This window comes from Bufo gargarizans, chromosome 9 (assembly GCF_014858855.1).
Source record: "Bufo gargarizans isolate SCDJY-AF-19 chromosome 9, ASM1485885v1, whole genome shotgun sequence".
Lineage (NCBI taxonomy): Eukaryota > Metazoa > Chordata > Amphibia > Anura > Bufonidae > Bufo > Bufo gargarizans.
Window position 1 is genome coordinate 27,821,086 of NC_058088.1, and position 17,023 is coordinate 27,838,108.

Consider the following 17,023-nt stretch of genomic DNA (forward strand, 5'->3'; position numbering starts at 1 on the left):
CCTGAGAGCATTTTCGGCAGCAGGGGGCGTGGCTTACGCGCGCGTCCTGTTGGGGGCGGAGCAAGCGCTGGAGGGGGCGGAGCTTGTTTTCCCCGCGATTCTGCTGAGATTTCCCGCGCTTCCTCACTCCTGACAGGAAGCTGAGACACGGTGGGGGACTCTAAACCCCTGTGTACATCGCTCGGCTTCTGTGGGCGCTATCTGCTGGCTCACTGCTGTTGCTGCTCTCTGCTGCTGCTGATCTGCTCCATCTCTACTCCTGACGTTCTTCTGAGGCACTGGTAGGACAGTTAACCCTCTCCTAACCCTCCTGGCCATAGCTGCTATAACCCTTTGTGGTCTCTGTATTAGAGTACAACCACCTTTCAGCATGTCAGATCCCACGGGTGCCCCCAAACCCTGGTACCATGCCTGTACCGCCTGTAAGGAACTTTTTCCGCGTGGACAATCTGAGCCGCATTGCCTTGCATGTCAGGCCCCGATGCAGGGCCCGCTTCCCGCTGCGACCCCCGGTGCCTCTGAACCCCCTGACTGGGCTAGGTCTCTGTCTCAGGCAGTGGAAAGCCTTACACACGTAGTGGGCCGTCTCGTGGATAGACCGCCTCTCCCGCAGGCTGCCACAATCCCTGTCGCACCCGCTGGGACTACCGTTTCTGCCGCCCCCACTGGTTCCCTGCCTCCCAGCGAATCTTCCAGGGCCCGGCATACTCAGAAACGTTCAAGGGTTGAGCGCACATCTTCTCCAGATGCTTCGCTCTCTCCGCCATGCGTGCGAGCTCAGTCGAGTCTATCCTCTCAAAGGGATACGCTTTCTGAGGGAGAACTGGCGGATTCGGACGTGGACATGGACTCAGAGCTTCCGTCCAAATTGGCGTCCGCGGTGGGGCATCTTATCGCTAGCATCCGTGATACCTTTCAGATACACGATGACCCCCCCAGTTCCGAACAGGCCGGCGTGTCCTTTCTCCGCCCCAGACAGGCCTCCAAGGTTTTTCCCATACACGCTGATTTTTCTTCTGTGGTATCCAAGGCTTGGACCCGGCCTAACGTCCGCTTTATTACACCCAAAAAGCTGGACATTTGCTATCCCTTTCCAGCGGATTCTGTGACCACGTGGACATCCCCGCCTAAGGTTGATCCTCCCGTGGCTCGCCTGTCCAAAAGCACTACTATTCCGGTACAGGACGGATCTTCCCTCCAGTCTGTTGAGGACCGTCGTACGGAATCCCTCTCCAAGGCCATATTTACTGCCTCTGGTTCGGCCCTTAGACCGGTCTTTGCCTCCGCCTGGGTTGGTAAAGCGGTCTCTGAATGGGGTTTGCAACTGGAACGGGAGTTAGGGTCGGACGTCCCTGTTCAGGACCTCCGCTCCTTAGCCCAACTAATTGTTCAGGCCGGAAAATTCGTCTGTGAGGCCTCCCTTGATGCGGGTGCCCTCATTGCCCGTTCCTCTGCCCTGGCAGTTTCTGTCAGGAGGGAACTCTGGCTGAAGGTTTGGGCGGCGGACGCCGCTTCCAAACGCTCTTTGGCCGGCCTACCATTTACGGGTTCCCGCCTGTTCGGGACCCGTCTGGACGAACTTATATCAGAGGCCACGGGTGGGAAGAGTACTCTCCTCCCCCAGTCCAGGCCAAAGGGCGCCCCCCGTGGTCGCGCTGGTTCGTCCCGGTTTCGGTCCTTTCGCAAGACCACCGGGTCTAGACCCGCGGCCAGTTCTTCTTCCTCTGGCCCAGTCCAAGATAGGCGCAAGAAGCCGTTTTTTCGGACGCAACCTACCTGGCGCAAGTCCCAGCCTGCACGGGACTTCAGCCCTCTGCCTGAAGGTGCGCCCCCACCCACCCGGGTGGGGGGCCGCCTTCTCCTGTTCAGGAACGTATGGCGGGCCCACATCTCAGACGCATGGGCGCTCGAGATTGTATCTTGCGGATACAAGATCGAATTTGCGTCCATTCCGCCAGACCGTTTCTTCCGATCCCGTCCTCCGCGGGATCCCGTACGAGCGGCCGCCTTCTTCGCGGCTATTCGCTCTCTAATGGACAAGGGTGTCGTCGCCCCCGTGCCTCCGACGGAAAGGTTCAGGGGGTTCTACTCGAACCTCTTTGTGGTTCCCAAGAAGGAAGGCTCAGTGCGACCGATCTTGGACCTAAAACGCCTGAACCGTTTTCTCCGACTACAGAGATTCCGGATGGAGTCTCTCAGGTCCGCAGTGGCCTCCCTGGAAAGAGGGGATTTCATGGTTTCGATCGACATTCAGGATGCATACCTCCACGTTCCGGTTGCTCCATGTCATCACCGCTTCCTGCGCTTCGCGGTGGGGGACGATCACTTCCAATTCGTCGCCCTTCCCTTGGTCTGGCGACGGCTCCTCGGGTGTTCACCAAGGTCCTGGCCCCTGTCTTGGCCCTTCTACGTTCAAGAAGTGTTTTTCTTCTCCCATACTTGGACGACATCCTGGTCAAGGCACCCTCCTTCTCTCAGGCATCCGGCAGTGTGGACCTCACCCTGGAGACCCTGACGCGGTTCGGTTGGGTTATCAACCACCCCAAGTCTTCCCTTATCCCCTCCAGACGGCTGATCTTCCTGGGGATGCTCCTGGATACAGAGTTGGCGGAGGTCCGCCTCCCGTCGGACAAGCGTCTGGCCCTTCGCGGGTCGGTTCACAGTCTCCTCCGTCATCGCCGCCCTTCCCTCAGATCCAGCATGCGGTTGTTGGGAAAGATGGTTGCCTGTTTCGAAGCGGTGCCGTTCGCACAATTCCGATCCCGCACCTTTCAGAGGGCAATTCTGTCGGCCTGGGACAAATCACCGGGGAGTCTGGACAGGACCTTTCTTCTGCCTCCCCTGGCTCGGGCTTCCCTCAGCTGGTGGTTGCATATCCCTCTAAGGGGGAAGTCCTTCCTCCCACTGAACTGGCTGGTGATTACCACCGATGCCAGCTTACGGGGGTGGGGGGGGGGTTTCCCTCCCCGGTCCGTCCAGGGCGTTTGGTCTCTATCGGAGTCCAGACTTCCAATCAATATTCTGGAACTGAGGGCGATTTTTCTGTCCCTCAGACACTGGACCCATCTACTGAAGGGCCACCCTGTTCGGATCCAATCGGACAATGCCACGGCTGTGGCATACATAAACCATCAGGGAGGCACTCGCAGCGATGCAAGAGGTGTCCCTCATTCTCCTCTGGGCGGAGACGCACGTGCCGGCCTTATCTGCGATTTACATCCCGGGGGTGGACAACTGGGCGGCGGATTTCCTCAGCCGGTCCACCATCGACCCGGGAGAATGGTCCCTGCACCCAGAGGTGTTCGAAGCCCTTTGTCTTCGCTGGGGTCGCCCCGACGTGGACCTCATGGCTTCCAAATTCAACCACAAGGTCCCCCTATACCTGGCCAGGGCACGGGACCCGAAGGCATACGGCGCCGACGCGCTCGTCCTTCCGTGGCGCGAATTCTCCCTTCTGTACGTCTTTCCTCCTTTTCCCCTCCTGCCACGGGTTCTTCGGAGGATCGCGGCAGAGGGCGTTCCCGCGATTTTAATCGCCCCGGATTGGCCCCGCCGGTCTTGGTACGCCGACCTAATGTTGCTGTTGGCAGACGCACCGTGGCCACTGCCCTCCAGGGAAGACCTTCTCTCTCAGGGACCGATCTTCCACGAGCATTTAGGCTCGCTACGTTTGACGGCGTGGCTTTTGAGACCGCCGTCTTAACGCGACGGGGTTTCTCCGCGGACGTAATCCGCACCATGATCCGTGCTCGTAAGCCTGTATCCTCTAGGATCTACTATCGGGTTTGGAGGTCCTATCTGGGGTTCTGTGAGTCCCGGAGCATCCCTCCTCTCCGATTCTCCCTTCCCACACTCCTGTCCTTCCTCCAGTCGGGTCTGGACCTGGGGCTGAGCCTCAGTTCTCTGAAGGGACAGATTTCGGCGCTGTCTATTCTTCTCCAGCGTCCCCTGGCCCCTCTAGGGCCCATTAAGACCTTCTTACAAGGGGTGGCTCACTCTGTTCCGCCGTACCGCCCTCCAGTTCCTTCCTGGGACCTGAATGTGGTGCTCTCGGCGCTCCAATCCGCCCCCTTCGAGCCTTTACGGGAAGTCTCCCTTCGTCTTCTGTCCTGCAAGGTCATCTTTCTTGTGGCCATCACGTCTCTCCGACGGGTGTCGGAGTTAGCGGCTCTTTCTTGCTCCGACCCTTTCCTGGTCTTCCACCAGGATAAGGTTGTGCTTCGGCCTGTCCCGACCTTCCTGCCAAAGGTGGTTTCCGCCTTTCACAATCAATGAGGACATTGTCCTTCCGTCGCTCTGTCCCTCTCCTTCCCACCCCAGAGAACGGGAACTGCACCGTCTGGATGTGGTCAGGGCGTTGAGGATTTACTTGGAGGTCACCGGATCCTTTCGGCGCACGGACTCCCTGTTTTTGGTTCCGGAGGGTTCGCGCAAGGGTTTGGCGGTCTCCAAGGTGGCTATTGCCCGTTTCATTAAACTGGCGGTGTCTGAGGCTTATCGAGCCCAGGGCAGAGCTCCGCCTTTCGGCATCACTGCTCATTCCACCAGAGCAGTCGGTGCTTCCTGGGCGCAGAGGCATCGGGCCTCGGCTGAACAGTTGTGCAAGGCAGCCACTTGGTCCTCTCTGCACACTTTCACAAAGTTCTATAGAGTGCATACGCATGCATCAGCGGATGCTGCTTTGGGCCGCCTGGTTTTGCAGGCAGCGGTTTCCTGATGCTCTGGTGGTGTTCCGCCTTGGGTTTGTGGTCCCTCCCTTCTTGGACTGCTCTTGAACGTCCCAAGGTCTGTGTCCCCCAAGGAAAATGGGCGAGAAAAGGAGATTTTTGTATAACTTACCAGTTAAATCTCTTTCTCGCTCTTCCTTGGGGGACACAGCACCCACCCTTCTGTGTTTGGTTACAGGGTTATGGTTTGGCGCCCCGTTGGGTTGCTGGTTGGTTGTTCCTGTTATTGGTTGTTTTCCTTTCACTACTTGGACACGCAACTGGTAGCCTCTATCTCCAGGCTGAGGGTATAGCTGATGGAGGAGGGGCTTAACAGTTTTACTTAGTGTCACGCCTCCTAGGGAGCTGAGCTATACCCAAGGTCTGTGTCCCCCAAGGAAGAGCGAGAAAGAGATTTAACTGGTAAGTTATACAAAAATCTCCTTTTTACTGCCCTGCTGCCATAAGGCCTGATGGTTTCTGTAGTAAGGTCACTATACCATTCAAGTGTCCTCCCCTAGGTTTTCTGTTTCATTCCCTTCACGCAATTTTTTTGCTTCAGTATTGTGACCTTAGTCCACTGTATGCTTTGTTCAAATCGCCCTTTAACAGTTTAACCCTTTGCTTTTCTTATGCAGTTGGACAGAGAGAATAAAGTGGCTGGTATCTTCCCCAGAGTGACCGTGAAGGATAAGTCCACATATGTAGAGTCGGCCACAAAGGTGTATGACGATGTAAGTGGTGTTTTCTTGAAGTTTTCTTTTGGTTTATCTTTATGTGGTGTTTTTTTTATTATAAAGAACTCGGACGGCAAGGGGTTGTCCAGCTTGGAAACACATTTTCATAAATCCTATGTTAAAAAAGAGACAATATTTAATGGGAAACAAATGATAAAACAATTAGTGTTACTAATTGGTGTTTGTGAATTTGTAACAGCCCCCATCCCACACGGTTAACATCATAAAAGAAAAAAAACTAGCTTTATGCCCCCATTGTCTGAGATGAGACAACCCTATAACGCCCTTCATGCCCTGTAATGTACCATAACTTCCCGGACTTCAGCGGGTTTACACTGTGTGTACTGTATTAGTACGTCACAGCGATGGCTCAGGAGCTGTGCCTGCACCACCTGTCCTGGGCGTGCTGGCTGTTATATAAAGCTGGCACTGAGATAACTGTGTAGATGCCCCCCCAGGCTGCCATGAGCATTATGCCATTTGGAGGACAGAGGGACTTCCCTCCCCGTCTAACCGCTTGGATGCCGCGATCGCTTTTGACCATGGCACCTGAGAGGTTAAACTGAGCTGTTGGGCTCTGAGGACCATTTTAATTAACCGTAATGATTACCCCCTACACGAAATGAGCTACTTTTGATAATTTAAAGGTATTTAGTTTTTTTTTTTTTTTTTATATTTATAATATGCCATGTTTGTTTATTTGCCATTTCTTTTGTTGGAGAACCCCTTTAAGGGATGTGTTATAGTGGCTTGATGGGAACTAGCAAAATGTACCATTGGGGACGCATTGCGTCACATATTTCTTGTATATATTCACTTTCTGTTTGGAAAAACGTATTGAGCCTGGTGCTGTGACTGCACTCCAATGTGATCATGGGTATTAACGGCTTTTACGATTCCTGTGTTCAGATGGCGTTCCGATACCTGTCCTGGCTCCTCTTCCCATTGCTGGGATGCTATGCAGTATACAGCTTGCTGTACATGGAGCACAAGAGCTGGTATTCCTGGGTACTGAGCATGTTATATGGCTTCCTACTCACATTTGGTAAGTAACGGGGAGATTGTTTGGAAACTGCTGTCCTGTTAACTGGTCCCTTTTTTGTCACTGAACATCACGGCCAGAAAAGATCCATAAACAGCAACACCATTTACCGTTTATTAATTAAAATGTTTATTTTTTGCAGGATTTATCACCATGACTCCTCAGCTGTTCATTAACTATAAACTGAAGTCAGTTGCCCACCTCCCATGGAGGATGTTGACCTACAAAGCCCTGAACACCTTCATCGATGACCTGTTTGCTTTTGTCATCAAGATGCCCATGATGTATAGGATCGGGTGTCTGCGAGATGGTAAGACCTCCGTTATCTTCTGTAAAGGCTGTCACTATATGCATAGAGGGGGCACGAGTTGCCCTCTGTTGGATCCAGACTGTCCATGTATTAGACAGACATTCATATTAATGTCCACCGTGTAGTACTACATTTCCCCTGCAGCGCCAAGGGAAATAAGCCTAGCCTCCCCAGATATGACATCGGAGAGTCAGGGTATTCAGACGCCATCCCGCATGACCAGCTTCTTTTTATCCCTTTTATGTAATCCAATAACGAACTACCAGACCGCATACTAAATAAATTCACTTTATTAACAAATAGAATAACCTAGAATTATGCACACAAAGAAAATAGTGCAGGGAAAGGCGGCATCCACAGGGGAAAAGGGTGTAAGTTACAATGCCCACATATAATGCCCATGTGTAAACAGTTTAAAGTGCAAGTGCAAAGAATACATCACAATCACGGCAGGAAAAAAACATTACCCATACTGTGCTTCCTCAGAGCTAGCGCCATCCCGGAGGAGGTAATGTTTTTTTCCTGCCGTGATTGTGATGTATTCTTTGCACTTGCACTTTAAACTGTTTACACATGGGCATTATATGTGGGCATTGTAACTTACACCCATTTCCCCTGTGGATGCCGCCTTTCCCTGCACTATTTTCTTTGTGTGCATTATTCTATGTTGTTCTATTTGTTAATAAAGTGAATTCATTCAGCATGCGGTCTGGTAGTTCGTTATTGGATTGCGTTTAACATTTTTACCCATGGCATACCTTTTATACTACATGGGGCTTGTATGTACGAGCATTGGTGCTCATTATATATGTAGCTTTGTTGGTTTACATTATTGGGAGATTTTTATCCCTTTAGTCTATGGGCCCTCTGACTGTCACGTTTGGTGAGGTTGGGCCCCCCCCCCCCCCCCCCCCCCCCAGTCAGACTTTTTGCCGCAAACATAAATTTTGATGCATATTTTTTTTATATTTATTTTTTTACAAAACATTACACATGTCCCAGTTGCATTTTGACAATGTGGAAAATATAGGAGTATTTTATTATTAAGTGTTTAATTGGGAAAATGGACCTGCCAGCGAATGGTTAATGGGTCTCCTGGTGACCTTCCATGAACTTCCACACGGAGTAGGTCATTGACAGGCCTCAGTGGTGGTATGTCCCTATGCTGCACATCGCTGCTGGGTGACCCCTTCCATTTGTAAGTTGATCGACAGGTCAGGAAGACCTGTGAAAAGGATGATGCAGCGGGGGGGGGGGGGGGGAGGGGAGGTGAGTATACGTGGATATATTTTTTTTTTCCACTGGTATTCCAGGCAGGGATCGAGCTTAACGAGAATAAAAGGCTATACAACCCCATTAATGGCTGGTGAAATGAAATTGTTGGGTTTAAACTACAGATACTGGCCCAGATGTACTCATTTCTCTGCTGCACCTCGTAAAGATAGGCTTGACAAGGGAACGGTGCCTAAAATTAACCATTTCGTGACGTGCGATGTGCGGTCTGCAAAATGCGGAACACACATTGCAGGTGTCAGTGTTTTGCGGATCCGTAAAACGCATACAGACGTGTGAATGGACCCTAAAAGTGGAAAAAATACACAACAGGCACAGGGCAATGAACCAAAGGGGAAGGGAGTGGTGTCACATAATGCAATATTATATTAAATCAAAGGTCACTAGCCGATCACAGGTAGAGATTATCCGCTTGGATTAGCAGATCCAGGCAACTCGCATTGAATGTTTCCTGGTTTCAGTGCCACATGGACATTGTGATTCCCAAATAGTTGGTCCAGACCTAATCTCCAGATTTCTGTTTCCGTTGGTGTAATGGTATCTGGCCAGGGAAGGCAACCTCTGGCGCTCCAGCTGTTGTGAAACTACAACTCCCAGCATGCATACTTCCTCTGTTCTTCTCAGAACGCTCCTAGAAATGAATGGAGCATGCTGGGAATTGTAGTTTCACAACAGCTGGCGTGCCGAAGGTTGCTCCCTAAGACCACCACTTTGCAGGGCTTCTGCCCCCAAACAGGTTGACCCTGGGGTCCTCTAGCCTTTTAGAACTCAGGAGTAGTGATGAGCGAACTTCTGTTTTAAGTTCGGCTTCCGGTTAGCGGAGAATCCCGATATGGTTCCCGATATGGATTCCGACTTCCGTTGTGGTCCGTGGTAGCGGAATCAATAATGGCCGATTATTGATTCCGCTACCACGGACCACAACGGAAGTCGGGAACCATATCGGGATTCTCCGCTAACCGGAAGCTGAACTTTAGACGCCGAACTTAAAACAGAAGTTCGCTCATCACTACTCAGGAGCTAATCCCCCATCACATCCCAGTTGTGTTTGCTGGCAGACGTACTAGCTCGGCTCCATCACTGGGATTACTAGAATGAAATGTGTAGCTGGTGGTCAGACTTCATGGTGTAGACCGTGAGGCCTATGTCAGTTGGCGTACCCCCTTATACTGTGTAGTTTCAGTTGTCCCCCTTTTCTTTCCAGATGTGGTCTTCTTCATCTACTTGTATCAGCGCTGGATTTACAGAGTGGACCCCAAGCGGATGAATGAATTTGGAACCAGTGGGGAGACTCCCGCTCCTCTCCCTGTTCAGGATCAGCCAGCACTCACTTACCCCGACCCTGAGGACACAACCCCACCAAAACCAGAAGAAGACAAAAAGAAAGACTGATTATTTTATTTTTCTTGTTCCCATTCTACATGAACTGTTAAACCCCCACAGGGGGGGTAAATCAGCTGCTGTTTTATATATAAATCCCCTCTGTCCCCCTTTGTTGAGACGGCGTCGTCCCCCCCCCCCAAATCTGTTAATATGTATATGGGACTGGTGAAGTTTGTCTTTCTCTGCCCGCCCTTTCAGTCATCCTGTCCGTCTTTCTGTCCGGTCTGTTCTCTTACTTTCTCTCTCGCCCCTCGGTCTCTCCCACTCGAGCTCCTTCCTCTCTTCTAGAAGTCCATTGTGCTGTGTCTTTTCCTCTGCCTCTCAGTCATGACTCCTCCATGGGATCAACATGCTCAAATTGGGTTTAATAAATATGGCCGCTCTCTATCCTACTGCAGTTTGTGCGGCAGCGTAGCCCAAGATGTTTCAAGCTTGTTTTACACCAAAGGAGCTATAGTGGATTATAAATCTGCAGGTTATGGGGTCAGGGTCCGTCTCTGGCCTGTTATCTGCCCCCATGTGGTATATTAACTACATTCAGGTCCTGTTAAAGCTCAAGCCTAAAGAGCATTTCCCCCAAAATAAAAGATCGCCAGACGTCCCACCGCGTGCAATGAAAATGTTGCAGTGATTGATAGAGATATCGTTTTCCTAAAACCCTGAATGACCAAGTTATCCAGATTTAACCCTTGTTTGAGCGGCCATATTGGTTGTTACCCCTGCTTTCTAGGGATTTCCAGCTCTTGGGCTTTTGTATTTTTATTTCCTTCTTTTAGGGGAAATGCTCTTCACCATTAGAAATTCAGATCTCTTTGCACTGATACATAAGACACATAATGTACTCGGACAGTAAGGGCGGGCTCACACGTGGCATAAAAATACGCCACAAAATCCGCACTAGTGAAAATACACAAGCGGAATTACACTGGTGGATTTTGTGGTGCACTTTTAGCGCAAAATTTCACATGGCATTGAAGTCTTAAGATGAAATTCCACGCTCTGAATTCACAACATGTGGAAAATGCCGGAAAAAGTATCTCTGCAGCGGGAAAAAAAATAATCTGCGGGGAAATTTAAAGGGGTTATCCAACCCCTATGACACCCGAATGCCCGGGCCACTCGTGTACATTAGACTTAGCCGGCACCCGCATCCCTCCGCATGGCTGCTGCAGCATCTCCCAGTTGCGCAGATCAAAACATCCAGCGACAGGGGGAGCAGCCAATTGTGGGCTGCGATGGGGACGAGCCTCCCTAACGTCATCCGCAATGCTAGGGAGGCCGGCAGCTGCCTTATTTCCGTGGGAAGCCGCACAGCCATTCGTGCAGCCGACAGTTTAAAGCCGTGACCGTGCCAAGAAAGGACAGGTCTAGAGATTAATACTGTATGGAGATCAGTCTCTGTACAGTATTAAAATGTACGGGCTCCCATGAGCCAAAGTCAGTTATTCGCAAGTGACTTTGTTGAATAATTAATTCCCGAAGTCTGGCGCCACTTTGCAAATAACTAACTTTGGCTTATCGGAGCCCATACATTTAAAGTTTTGAACAAAGCGACTTCGTATGTAACATCCGAAGCTCGCTTTGCTCATCTTTAGACATGTCCTTTTTTTTGTCGCGGTGTCCGTTGGCTGTTTAGCTCCATTAAGTGGAGTCGGCAGCATTGAAATTGGAGAAAGAAAAAAAATAATAAAACCAGGCACAAACCGTGGTGGTTTCTGATGCAGATTTTGATGGTGTCAAAATTTGCTGTGTGAACATAGCCTTAGGAATACAGGGTGTAGGTCGCCACAACAGATTTTTATGAAACAAAGATACGTCACTTGTGAATTCACCCTAAAGCAGGGATCAGCAACCTTCGGCATGCCGGCTGCTGTGAAACTACAACTCCCAGTGTGCAATCGTACTCTGGTATACCTTTAACTCCCACAGCAGTGAAAGGAGCATTCTGGGAGTTGTAGTTTTGGAACAGCTGGAGTGCCGGAGGTTCAAAGTGGGTCCTTGTCCTACTAGAGCAGGCATCCTCAAACTGCGGCCCTCCAGCTGTTGCAAAACTAAAACTCCCAGCATGCCCGAACAGCCTACAGGTATCAGCCTACAGCAGGGCATTGTGGGAGTTGTAGTTTTACAACAGCTGGAGGGATGCAGTTTGTGGATGCCTGTACTAGACAATAGAACGGCTTCTCCGATCCTTTCATTGCCTGTTTTACTGACCACTTTCACGCTGTAAAAAGATGGAGGAAGCCCATGTATCTTTCCTGTTGTAAAATATGGTTTTCCACGGTGTTCAGGTTTTACCGGTAATCTCTTTTGTATTAGGTTCTGGACAGCACTGCTGTAGAGGTGTAACATGCAGAGGTACACAGCTGATTTAATTGGACACAATTGTGTTTTTTTTTTGGCGGGTTGTTAACTTTGTGAACGCTGCTGGCCTATTTTTCACCTGGTGGTACTCCCATCATCTGAGGCCTCTATTACACTGAGAGTACTAGTTGACTCTGTAATAACCCTGGTAATCCACAATAGCAGAGAACACGATTGCTTCGGTACTTGTCTGTGTCGTCGCCCCTCGATTAGATTTGAAATTCTGTTCTGATCAAGGATTTAATTTATCTTTTGGATCCAGAGGTCCGAATTCCCTCCATAAACATTAAAGGAGTAGTTCACCCCTGAGGACCTTTTCTACAGACCCGCACTAGTACGCGTACTTACATGATCCCCGCTGCTGGTTTCTGGCTCCATTCCTGCCTACTCTGCAGGTTCAGCGTCTCCCATAGTCGTCATCCTGTTTGACCCGGGTCACGTGACTGCTGCAGCCAAAGACTGGTGTCACACATGGGTGCAGTCATGTGACCCACATCAAACAGGATGCTGACGAGGGGAGACTCGGGACCTGCATAGCTAGCGAGGCAGTCATGGAGCCAGCAGCGAGGATCAGGCAAGTATAACTACCACCACGAGTCCAGCCACCCTGGAGGGTCTGTAGAAAGGGTCCCCCTTTAAAACATTGTTCTGTCTGCCTGCGGCCACCACTAGAGGGAGCTAACTGTATACAGTTTATACCTAGAACACGAAGTATGCAGTAAGCTCGCTCTTGCAGCTATCTATGCAGGAGATTTGGAGCTCTGTAAGGAAAAACCAGCTCTGACCTCTGTAAAGATATCTTATGGAATGAATGGGCATAGTGTTTTCTGCCTTTCATTTTCTAGAGTTAAGGGGTGCGCCCCTCTCCCTATGGAGAACATGCATGCCCAGGTGAGCTAAGTGTGTATGGGATGGTTGGAAGGAATAGCTAATATCCTAAAAGTTAACGCTATACTTCAAATTGAATTTTTAAAAATTTGCGGTGCCAGCTCGTTGTGCCACAGAAGTCCTTTCACAGTAATAGAATCCTCCAAATAACAGGACGTACCATCAGGTGAAGGAAAACCACAAAAATGCGCTCTTCAAAAAGGGAACAACCCCTTGAAGGGAATCCGTCACCGTGATTGCTGTAATACATGAGTAGTACTGTAAATACGGAGTCCAGGTTGCCATCTTTGTATTTGCCTACTGCTCCCCGTTACCCCCGCTGTGCTGGACTGCTGTGCGCATGAACAGCAGTCCGGTCAATATATTTCAGCGCAGCTTTAAACATGGACAGTGAGGGAACAGAGGGCGGTAGGGAAGTGAAACATAGCGATCTGGACTCCATATCTGCAGAACTACTCGTGTGTTACTGTAGATAAGGGTCCAAAATCGGGGTATCGGATTCCCTTAAATATTTAAAATGAACTGGAACGGACGAGCTGAAATAATAATAAAAATGTCCTTAGAACTGATTCCAATGAACATGACGTCGCACAGGTTCTATCATATCATATGCTGTGTTTTTAGTATTATTATAATTTTTTTTTTTAACCTGGACATGTTTGATTCATTTGTGAAATGTTTGTAGAGAAAATGTCAGATTTGATGTCACACGGGGTTTGTGAACTTTGAAGCCAACACATAATAATATATTTGGCAACTGTGTATATGTGCTATTTGTCATAGTATATGTATGCGGGGTTCTTGACTTAAAGGGCTGTTCCAGTTCTAGGTCATTAATTTCAGATCTATGGAGGGGTCTGACCCCCCCCCCCCGTCGATCAGCTGTTTGAAGGAGCTGAGGTGCTTACATGAGTGCTGTGTCCTCTACATTGCAGTGGGGCAGGGTGATTACAGCTTTTCGTCCCATTCACTTGAGTGAGAGAGGCTGGAATTACTGTACACTGCCACAACACTGGAGGGCGAGCAGGTAAAGACTGACGAGGACGCGGCACTCACGTCAGCACCGCGGCCCCTTGAAACCGCTGATGGGGGGGGGGGGGGGGGCAGGGGCCAGACCTCCACAGATCTGAAATTGAGAATAGGTCAATTTAATGAAACCGGGTTACCCCTTTAATCTTTGGGCTACATCTTAAATGATATGTGCTGCTGTTTTGTAGGGTTACTTAAAATAAGGTGCAGTATAAATCAGCGGTGAACTTTGTATAAGGGAGGAAGTGGCACTTTTTTTTCTTACCACTCCGGCAGCCTGTAAGTTCCTGTTTCTCTGCTTTTTCAGAAGGAACCTCCTCAGCCCCCCCCCCCCCCCAAAAAAAAGGACCCAACCCAAAAAAAAATTAACCGGGAGAAATGTAAATAGGAACATACATGCTGCAGTGTTTCTAGGGTCAACCGCACTCATGGCGGTTTAGCTGCAGCATTTTCCACTGCAGAATCCATTTCCCATTGAACTGAATGGAGAAATTCTAACTACAGGAAAAACCCCTGATAAATCTCATCTATACACTGTGCAGAAATCTAGGTTTGGTGCCCATTTTTAAATTTGCTTCCTGTCAGTGATTCTAACCGCAGATTTAAAGGGGTTTTTTCCAAGACTTAATTATTGATGACCTATCCTCTGATTGGTGGGGGGCCTGAGAACTTGGGACCCCCGCCAATCAGCTTGTTTGAGAAGGTGCCAACGCTCGCAGTAGCGCCACAGTCTTTTTGCCAGTGACGACACTTTTGTTTTTCATGAGGCCTAGGCGCACCTCAGTCCCATTGAAGTGAATGGAGCTGAGCTGCAATACCAAGTCCAGCCTCCATGCAATGTACAGCGCTGTTCTTAGTAAGCATGGAAAAGGCTGTGGCGCTCACAGGAGTCCCCGGTGCATTCTCAAAACAGTTGATCAATACGGGTTCCGGGGCGTCTGACCCCCACCAATCAGATACTGATGACCTTTCCAGAGGACAGTTCTGGAATGTATTGGATAACACTGACAGCATTATGTCAGTGTTATTTATTACATTCCAGAACTGTAAGGGTTACATAGCATCATAAAATCAATATGTGCCGGAAGTTTCGGACGAGTGCTGCACTGTGAGTCCGAAGCGTGACACTCGCTCGTCTGAAACCATGATGGAGGAAACCAGAGGAAACCCACGCAAACACAGGGAGAACATAAAAAAAACTCCATGTCCTTGGTCGCATTTGAACCTATCAGTGAAAAATGCATACCCGGATCCCTCCCGTTTGTCAGTAAAGCCCCATTCACTTCTATGGAGCCAGAGTTGTGTGAAAAATGCAGAATATAGAACACGTTATGATTTTTTCTGAACGCAGAAATGATGCGTGAAAAACCAAGCTCGTGTGCACAGACCCATTGAAATGAATGGGTCAGGATTCAGTGCGGGCGCTATGTGTTTGCTTCACACGTTGCACCCGTACGGAGGCCTAAGGACTACTTTCACAATGGCAGTCTATGGGGCTATCACACAGCAGTTTTATTTAACAGCCAGTGAATAGTGGATGTAAAAAAATAGAACATCTTCTATTTTGCTTGTTTTTACGGACCAACAGCCCCCATACAATTGAGGGGGAATGTCAGTTTCTCAGAAAGGCATCAGTGAAAAAAAAATATATAAAAAACCTTTTTCCATTTTAGCAGACTTTTTTTTGTATAGCAGTTATGTGAATGTAGCCTGAGGGTGTAGCTGCATTTTATTTTATTTTTTTAAAATTTTATGTTTCCTGTTGGGTTTCTTTGGACCAAAACTCAGATGGTCAGACGTCACATTAGCCAATAGAAAGTGATAAAACTCCTTACAAACCTTGGGGCCGATTTCTGATAACCGGCCACAATTAGGTGCGGCATCCAGCAGTCCGTGCGCCTTTACTGATATCCGGCAAAGAATTTGTTGTTTCTTTTTTAATGCTAAAAAGGCGTAAAAAGATGATAAATGTGACGGGCACTGCTCTCGCCCCTGGTATGTATTTATGATAAATTAGGCCCAATGGGTTTTATGTAGTAGTGTTTTAAGGCTACTTTCACATTTGCGTTCGGGGCTCCGCTTGCGAGTTCCGTTTGAAGGCTCTCACAAGCGGCCCCGAATGGATCCGTCCAGCCCTAATGCATTCTGAGTGGATCCGCTCAGAATGCATCAGTCTGTCCTCCGCTCAGCAGGCGGACACCCGAACGCTGCTTGCAGCGTTCGGGTGTCCGCCTGGCCGTGCGGAGGCAAACGGATCCGTCCAGAGTTACAATGGAAGTCAATGGGGGCGAATCCGTTCGAAGGTGACACAATATGGTGCATTTTTTAAACAGATCCGCCCCCCATTGACTTTCAATGTAAAGTCTGGACGGATCCGTCTGAATACAAACTGTACTTAGACTTTTTTAGTAAAATATAATGCAGACGGGTCCGTCTGAACGGATACCATTGTTTGCATTATAGGAGCGGATCCGTCTGTGCAGACACCAGACGGATCCGCTCCGAACGCAAGTGTGAAAGTAGCCTAAGTCCGTTTCCTAGCAGTCTGGTCCCTTAGTGAGTCTTTTTATTTTTCCAAATGCAGCAGACTCTGGGCGCCATGTTTTTTCCTTGTCATTTTCTCTGACTTCTTTATAAGTAGAAAATAAAATAAAAAGGAAAATGTGTTACTAAAACGCTACTTCCTAAAAAAATGACAAGAAATAAAGCATGGAATCCAATGGGCAACGTGCTGCTGTATGCCTATACCATAGCATATATATATATATATATATATATATATATAGAGCAAACGTACACACTAACATTGCATGTTGCGAGAAGGGTGGCAGAGTTTTGTGTTCAGAATATCCACAGGAAATTTACACAAAAACGCACATTAATCCGCACTATTTATGGTGGTTTGTTGTGCCTTTTTATGCTGATTTTATGTCATGTAATTCTGTGTTATACACCATTTTTTTGGCGTATTTAGTTCACAGATTGTCACAAAGGTTTTTAACTCAAAAATCTGTGAGTTTACCCCGCTCGCTTCATGTTTGTGAAGTGATGGAAAAAGGAGGGGAGGGGGCGTGGGATGGGTGGGGAACTGCCCGTCCCGTTTAAATCATCATTCTCCATGTCAGTTTATGGCACGGAAAATCTACGCCAGCAAGGTAAACGGCCTGCGCCAGCTTGTGCTGAAGCCTGCGCCAGGCAGCACACAGAGATTCGGACTGGCACATCAATCGCTGGTCTTAATAAATGTCCCCCTTTCTGCTTCTCAAACTGTGAA

General features: G+C 49.0%; 1 protein-coding gene across 1 annotated transcript in view; it reads left to right on the top strand.

The window, feature by feature from the left end:
- CLPTM1 (CLPTM1 regulator of GABA type A receptor forward trafficking) overlaps positions 1-13,486 on the top strand; it is a 36,170-nt gene extending 22,684 nt beyond the window's left edge. Inside the window, exons 11-14 of the mRNA XM_044305738.1 lie at positions 5,345-5,440; positions 6,353-6,488; positions 6,628-6,795; positions 9,293-13,486. Of these exons, the coding sequence (XP_044161673.1) occupies positions 5,345-5,440; positions 6,353-6,488; positions 6,628-6,795; positions 9,293-9,480 (588 nt within the window). The 3' untranslated portion in view covers positions 9,481-13,486. The remainder of the gene's footprint in view (positions 1-5,344; positions 5,441-6,352; positions 6,489-6,627; positions 6,796-9,292) is intronic.
- The last annotated feature ends 3,537 nt before the right edge of the window (positions 13,487-17,023 follow it).